Below are 7735 nucleotides of genomic sequence, written 5' to 3'. Positions count from 1 at the left end.
ACACTGAATTACGCGATTTGCTTTCTTTATATCCTCCATAATATCTAGATCAAATCAACTAATATAGTATTCTAAAATAGTAAGTAGCCATTTTATTATATAATATTTTTGACGATACGATAAAGCAGTTATTACATTCGTATCTCGTTTATTAGTACGTGAAATATAGGATAGACCTTTCTTTTTTGTCGTAGAATTTAGACCGATAACATAATAGGATCACGTTAACTGATCGTGGATTTGGATGTTATGTGACCAATTACCGAAGGAAACAGCTCTAGGACCTAGGAACTAGGAAATTTTCAGTACATATGTATCTCTTAGTTTCAAAAAGTAGTGGGGATAGCAACAGCCAGTTAACAAAGCGGGGCCATGGTTAGCTAATGATACGCTACTGAATTTTTCAAACCAGTGTCGGAAGATCATCATAGATGGCAGGAATGCATGCTTAATTTTTCCAAACCTGGTCGGTATTATCATTGCAGATCATGTGATGTAATCCATTGCAATGCGCCTGCGCGACCTTCATACAAGGTGACCGTTTCGAGGATTTGGACTCATGTCATTCGCCTGTGTGCAGTATACGAGTACGGATCTGTGTGCCACCGGTATTCTTTCATGTGTCGTGAAAACCGGTCATTGTTCTCGCCAATCTTCCGAATCATCAATAAAAGTATTACGTTTATAACGTATCCTTATCTGTGAGAGTACAACTTCAGAATTTAATTCAACATTTGTATATAACGTTGTGTAGTAACAATAGTAATTAATAGAATAAAGGGAATTTGATTCTCGTAAAAACGAGAGAAAGTTGAATTAAACCTATAGTGTTAGGGCACGAAATTGATCTTATGTAACAAAAATAAGCAAATACAAATTATAAGTAAAATAGTATTGCATTTATAAACATATATTGTAAGGAAAAAGAAAAATAAACAAAGAGAAATGTCAGCATCAGACATGGATCACGAAAAGAGGAAACAAATTTCTGTGCGCGGGATTGTTGATGTGGAGAATGTGGGAAATTTTAAGAAAACATTCAATAGGCATCTTCATTACACTTTGGTGAAAGATCGTAATGTGGCTACGAGTAGAGATTATTTCATGGCCTTGGCACACAGCGTCAAGGACAACTTGGTCTCTAGATGGATACGCACTCAACAATACTATTACGAGAAAGACCCAAAAGTATGCAAGTATACCATTGATCACTTAATTCTTCAAGTTATTAAACTTATTATGTATACTCCATAACCTTCATGCATGAAAATTATGATTATAATAAATTTGATTTCTTGTTTAACGATTGTCGGTAAGTATAATATCTAATATTTATTAAAACATTAATTTATTGCGTATTTTGATAATCGTTTTGATTGTGTGATATATACATGTAGAAATACATACATGTTAAACTTTTATTCCAATAAGCGAAGAGTTTTCTAATACAACTTTTAATATAAGAAAAATTTTAACATAAAGTTAAGTCGACAAACAACTACATTAGCATGTTATCAATACGATTCTTCTACGTTTCCCTTAAATTTAAATTTTTTAACGCAAGAAAAAACAGAATTAAATTGAAAATGGTTCAAAAAATACAACAGATTAATAATGCCTTTAAGTATGCATTTTCTATGACACAGCTACAGCTACGGGCATAGCATAGTAGTACGATGATCGGGCCAAATATAATATATAATATATAATAGCTTGTTTACGTTTTTGGCCCACAATTCTCGAACGTAAATCGTAGATTAAGGGGTTGATCACATCGGTTAATAATTTCAAAGTAAAAACATATTAAAGATGATTTTGATTAGTTGGAACTGCAATTAGTTTGATAAGTAAACTATTTTGAAGTAAACATTAATATTAAGTAAAATTAGATCAAGATAAACAAATGTAAAACAATAATGTTTTTGTATAGTAGTAAATCGTAGATTAAGGGGTTAATCACATCGGTTAATAATTTCAAAGTAAAAACATATTGAAGATGATTTTGATTATTTGAAACTGCAATTAGTTTGATAAGTAAACTATTTTGAAGTAAACATTAATATTAAGTAAAATTAGATCAAGATAAACAAATGTAAAACAATAATGTTTTTGTCTAATAGAAAATATACACTAATGTTAGGTATTTAAATTCTTAAGCAAAACGAAAGAAACGGTAAAATTTTTATGCATTTAGTAATGAAATAATCCGTTCACTTACGTATGAATACTATTTATACTTACATAAACAGATGCTATATTGAAATGAACCTTCGAAATGTAAGATGCAACACGTTGCAGTGTCTATTTTCAGTTTGACTTATAATCGCCTTACCCTGAGGTCTTAAGCCAAACAGTTTTCATTCTTTTCGAAGCAATGTCATGATGGCGATAAGACCGTCGTCAATCTCTGAAAACATTCCAACTATATCGATGGATTAATAATAATTGTTTACAAAGAATTGTTTGTAAGATACATTATCATGTATATTGAACATTGAGCTATAATCAACTATTATTAGTCATACATTTTTCGTTTATATAAGCAAAATAATTATCCAGAGCGCACCCGTAAATTTTATTTAAAAAAATATTATGCATAGTTAGTAAGAATTATTGGCCAATTTTTACGATTAACTTTTACGATCACGAAACATAAATCTGATTAAATATAAATTTTCTTGGAAATATTTCTTTAGGTAATTGCGCCTTCCGTATATTTAGAATAGTTGTATATAAATCAAAGACATGCGTTGAAAATGCGAACATAAAGGAAAAGAGCAGTTGAGAAAGAAAGAGAAAGTATGTAAAGAGAATTAAAGGAAACAAGTAAAGGGATTACAGAAAAGAGATAATACAAAAGTAGAAAGTGGTGTTCACCCATAAAGCTGTAGGAATAGGTAGACAGGAATAAAATAAGCGTAGGTAGTATCTTTAGGTAAGGGCATTGCTATCGTTCTGCTCACGTTAGTAACCATAATATAAATATTAGAATCTTGTGAAAATTGAGAATAAAAAAGCAAATCAGTATGTTAATAAAGTAATTACAAATTACTATATACATTCTATATTTATGTGTATATGATTAATTTGTAATGTAATTTGTACATTTGTAACAGAAATAAAAAGAGAATAAGCATAAAATAAGTCGTCACAAGCAGGGTTTCCTTTGTGAGAACGTTAATCATAACAAATTACTGAAATTGGTTGGACAATACAGATCACGTGACACAACTATTAAAAGCCGAGAAGTCACGTTTAACACATTTACTACCGGATAGACTTTTGGATATGGTCCCGTTACATTATGCAAACGTTCTGAAAATGTATACTGTTTCTGTTGTTTAACCTTTTGACAGCTATTGTACAAGGATATATCGATTACGATATTGAGTTGTTGGTTTTAGGCAATAATGACAAGCTTCATTGAAAAAGGAAAATATTATATAATAATGCTTACATATTGTTGAAATAAAAAGTTGAAAAATTTGTTTCCAAGAAAAGATGCAAAAATAAAAATATTGCAAACTTTTTGCAAAAGTAGTAACACTTTTGAGAAAAGGAAAGCATTATTTTCATTGTTCTGCGTATACGTATAAAAGAAATTAATACACATCTGTTTTCATTACCTTTTCCACTTTTTTATTTCCTATAATTTTTTTGTTTATACAAATAGTACAATTTTTTTCATGAGAAGAAATAATATCAAGTTTTATTAGAGGAATATCTTCAGCCATCTCGGCTATAAATAAACGACCGTCGAACACGTGGAGGAACTAAACGAAATTTCGGAGTAATCGTTGAACGTAATAAAGATCAATTTTAACTGAGCATTATCTTTCGCTTGATCTCTCGTTTCAGACTATCGTCTCGATTTATTTTTATTAGTTAGGCCATTCGCTGCGTAATACGAGATGTACACTACGATTTCATAACGGAAGCACAGAAGACACAATAATACTGAATTTTATTTTTCTCCTTTACATCATAGAATCATAAGCTCAATGTTTCCTACGGTTCAATGTTCGTACGGAAATGTACAGTATACTTGTAAATAATGATATTTTTCCTTTTATCTTTAAACAAATAATCTTTTATCGTTGAAAATACATAAATACACAATTGGTACCTTCTGAAATGTTCTAATTTATTTCCCGTATTATGTAACATATTTTTATTCTACTGTTTTAGAGAGTTTACTACCTTTCCCTGGAATACTACATGGGAAGGACTCTTCAAAACACCATGATTAACTTAGGCATCCAAGGTGCTTGTGACGAAGCTATGTATCAGGTTTGTTTCAAATAAAATTTCTAAAATCATCTACCGATAATAAAAATCGTAAAAAAAGAAATTAAGAAAGGATTGTATTATAGATGGGCTTGGATATTGAAGAGCTCGAAGAACTTGAAGAAGATGCAGGTTTAGGAAATGGAGGTTTAGGAAGACTAGCGGCTTGCTTCTTGGATAGTATGGCTACCCTTGGCCTGGCTGCTTATGGTTACGGTATTCGATATGAATATGGTATATTTGCGCAGAAAATAAAAAATGGAGAACAGGTGGAGGAACCAGATGATTGGTTACGTTATGGAAATCCGTGGGAGAAGGCTAGGCCAGAATTCATGCTCCCTGTAAACTTCTATGGACAGGTGATTGATACTCCTGAAGGGAAGAAATGGGTTAATACTCAAGTTAGTATACATAAAATAAATCTGTACAGTTAATAAGTTAAAGTTATTGATAAAGGATTTACATACCTTGCTTTTGATCAGGTCGTATTTGCGATGCCATATGATAATCCGGTTCCTGGATACAAAAACAACTTTGTTAATACTCTTAGATTATGGTCTGCTAAGTCGCCAATAGAATTTAATTTGAAATTTTGTAAGCAAGTTTTTATTACCTATATCATTTTATATATCATCAATCAAAATAGATTATCGTAGAAGATCATCGTTTTTCTTTCAGTCAACGACGGTGATTATATCCAAGCTGTGTTTGACCGCACCTTGGCGGAGAACATCACTAGGGTGTTATATCCTAACGACAATTTCTTCGAGGGTAAAGAATTGCGATTGAAGCAAGAATACTTCATGGTAGCGGCTACTCTTCAAGATATCATACGAAGGTTGCTACATATTTATTTTGTTCACAAAGTTTCAAGATCCAAATGCGTTGTAGATATAATATTTCGTTGACAAATTACATTCTTACAATATATATTTCTAGGTATAAAGCCAGCAAATTTGGTTCAAAGGAACACCATAGAACAGATTTTGACTTATTCCCCGACAAAGTGGCCATTCAGTTAAACGATACTCATCCTTCTTTGGCTATTCCTGAACTTATGAGAATTCTTATCGACGTCGAAGGGCTTCCTTGGGAAAAAGCTTGGGACATAACAAAGAGAACATGCGCTTATACTAATCACACGGTTCTTCCAGAAGCTTTAGAGAGATGGCCCACAAGCCTGTTAGAAAGCATTCTTCCTAGACATTTACAAATCATTTATCATATTAATTTCCTCCATTTGCAAGAAGTTTCCGCTAAATATCCGGGAGACATGGATCGTCTTCGTCGTATGTCTTTGATCGAGGAGGAAGGTGAAAAGAGAGTTAACATGGCTCATCTTTCGATTGTGGGTAGTCACGCTATCAACGGTGTCGCAGCAATTCATTCGGAAATTTTGAAAAGTGGCGTGTGGGTGTTTTTAGAACTTAAAATTTGTATTAATGATAACTTGTGTAATAAATGATAGTTTTATAGTTTCGATTTACTCAATATTTTAGGTTCAAAGACTTCTATGAAATGACGCCTGAGAAATTCCAGAATAAAACTAATGGTATTACACCACGAAGATGGCTCCTTTTGTGCAATCCAAATCTCTCAGATATAATCGAAGAAGTAAGTGTTATTAAAAAATTACTCATAAATTACGATCTTCGTTTTGATATAAAATTATTGTTCACTATCTTATAGAAAATTGGCAGCGACTGGACAGTACATTTAGAACAGCTCGCTCAGCTGAAACAATGGGCCAAGGATCCAGTTTTCCAGCGCAGCATTACGAAAGTGAAACAAGAAAATAAATTGAGATTAGCGCAAATGCTTGAGAAAGATTATGGAGTTAAAATAAATCCTGCTTCTATCTTTGATATTCAGGTAACTGTATTAAGTTGACGTAATTAAGTTTATATGCAAATAAATTATTTAATTTCTATATAATTATTTAATATGCGGTACCATAATGTAGGTGAAGCGAATACATGAATACAAGAGGCAACTATTAAATTGTTTACACGTAATCACATTATACAACAGAATAAAAAAAAATCCAACCGCGCCATTCGTTCCTCGAACGGTGATGATTGGAGGAAAAGCTGCTCCCGGTTATCATTTAGCCAAAAAGATTATAAAGCTAATTTGCAGTGTAGGAAACGTTGTAAACAACGATCCTATTGTTGGAGATAAATTGAAATTTATTTTCTTAGAGAATTATCGAGTTACGTTAGCGGAGAAAATAATTCCAGCAGCAGATTTGAGTGAACAAATTTCTACTGCAGGTACTGAAGCTTCGGGTACCGGAAATATGAAGTTCATGGTAAGTATACTTTAATATGCAATTTATATATGCGATTTATAACAATAAGTGAATATTCTGTTTTAAATTACTTTAGTTAAATGGAGCCTTGACAATTGGCACATTAGACGGTGCTAACGTAGAGATGGCTGAAGAAATGGGTACAGATAATATATTCATTTTCGGTATGACTGTTGATGAAGTCGAAGAGTTGAAGAAAAGGGGATACAATGCTTATGATTATTACAATAGAATCCCAGAACTAAAACAGTGTGTTGATCAGATCCAGGGTGGCTTCTTCAGCCCCAATAATCCAGACGAATTTAAAGATATTACCAATGTTTTATTAAACTGGGACAGATTTTATTTGTTTGCTGATTATGAGAGCTATATAAAGATGCAAGATCATGTCAGTAAAGTTTACCAGGTAAGTTCATACCGGAATCTTTTTCAGGATAATTTTTATAATTTTTTTAATTATTGTTTTATATATTTCCATTTTGTGTTTTAGGATGAAAGTAAGTGGGTAGAGATGGCGATCAATAATATAGCTTCTTCGGGAAAATTTTCATCGGATAGAACGATTGCCGAATATGCTCGTGAAATTTGGGGCGTTGAACCATCTTGGCAACGACTTCCTGCACCTCATGAGCCGCGGGACATTTAAATTATAACTTTCCTAGATATTTTACGATGTTACTTCTTGCATACATTATTAACATTTTTTAATCCTTTTTCTTTTTAACAAATGGATAAAATTCTTCCACCAACGAGCGTGAGCAGTATCACTATTTATTACGTAAATTACGTTTTATTTGAAAACGTATGTAATATCTGAAATTTCTTAAAAAATTTTATTAGCTACTAATCATTGATCAACCATAACAAAGATATAAAAAAGAAATTTATCATGTCTTATATTCTAGACGAACACAAAATATTTTATGATATGTCTCTTGAACAAACACAACAGATACAATCTAGTCGACAAAAAAGATAATAGTGGCATCAGAAATGATTTTATTCATATTTTTCTACTTGTAAATAAAATACCTGCAACAAAGATAAAAGATAATAATGAATCTATCAACTGTTAAATAATTAAAAATTTTTAAGACAAGACGATAAGAAAAATATACATTATTTATTTAAAATTTT

The 7735-nt window shown here is 31.7% G+C and overlaps 1 protein-coding gene across 2 annotated transcripts; it reads left to right on the top strand.

Annotated features, from left to right (window-relative positions):
• The first annotated feature begins 555 nt into the window (after nt 1-555).
• LOC117207197 (glycogen phosphorylase) lies at nt 556-7615 on the top strand. 2 transcript variants are annotated; one of them, XM_033447149.1, is made up of 11 exons: nt 556-1188; nt 4189-4290; nt 4374-4688; nt 4770-4881; nt 4966-5125; nt 5227-5697; nt 5787-5901; nt 5977-6159; nt 6251-6598; nt 6675-7004; nt 7089-7615. In XM_033447149.1, the coding sequence occupies exons 1-11, from the start codon at nt 946-948 to the stop codon at nt 7242-7244; spliced, it is 2535 nt and encodes an 844-aa protein (XP_033303040.1). In that variant the 5' UTR covers nt 556-945; the 3' UTR covers nt 7245-7615. The 2 variants fall into 2 exon arrangements, with proteins under 2 accessions (XP_033303040.1, XP_033303041.1); XM_033447150.1 differs by lacking the exon at nt 556-1188 and adding an exon at nt 3987-4034.
• The last annotated feature ends 120 nt before the right edge of the window (nt 7616-7735 follow it).

This window comes from Bombus bifarius, unplaced genomic scaffold (assembly GCF_011952205.1).
Source record: "Bombus bifarius isolate JDL3187 unplaced genomic scaffold, Bbif_JDL3187 scf7180000008023, whole genome shotgun sequence".
Classification (NCBI taxonomy): domain Eukaryota; kingdom Metazoa; phylum Arthropoda; class Insecta; order Hymenoptera; family Apidae; genus Bombus; species Bombus bifarius.
The sequence above is the reverse complement of the archived record's forward strand: the minus strand, read 5'-3'. Positions and strand labels throughout refer to the sequence as shown.

Coding starts and splice junctions, on each gene's coding strand:
- LOC117207197 (XM_033447149.1), top strand. CDS start 946: ATGTCAGCATCAGACATGGATCACGAAAAGAGGAAACAAATTTCTGTG. Junction 5,126..5,226: donor CTTCAAGATATCATACGAAG/GTTGCTACATAT, acceptor ATATATTTCTAG/GTATAAAGCCAGCAAATTTG. Junction 5,902..5,976: donor TCTCAGATATAATCGAAGAA/GTAAGTGTTATT, acceptor ACTATCTTATAG/AAAATTGGCAGCGACTGGAC.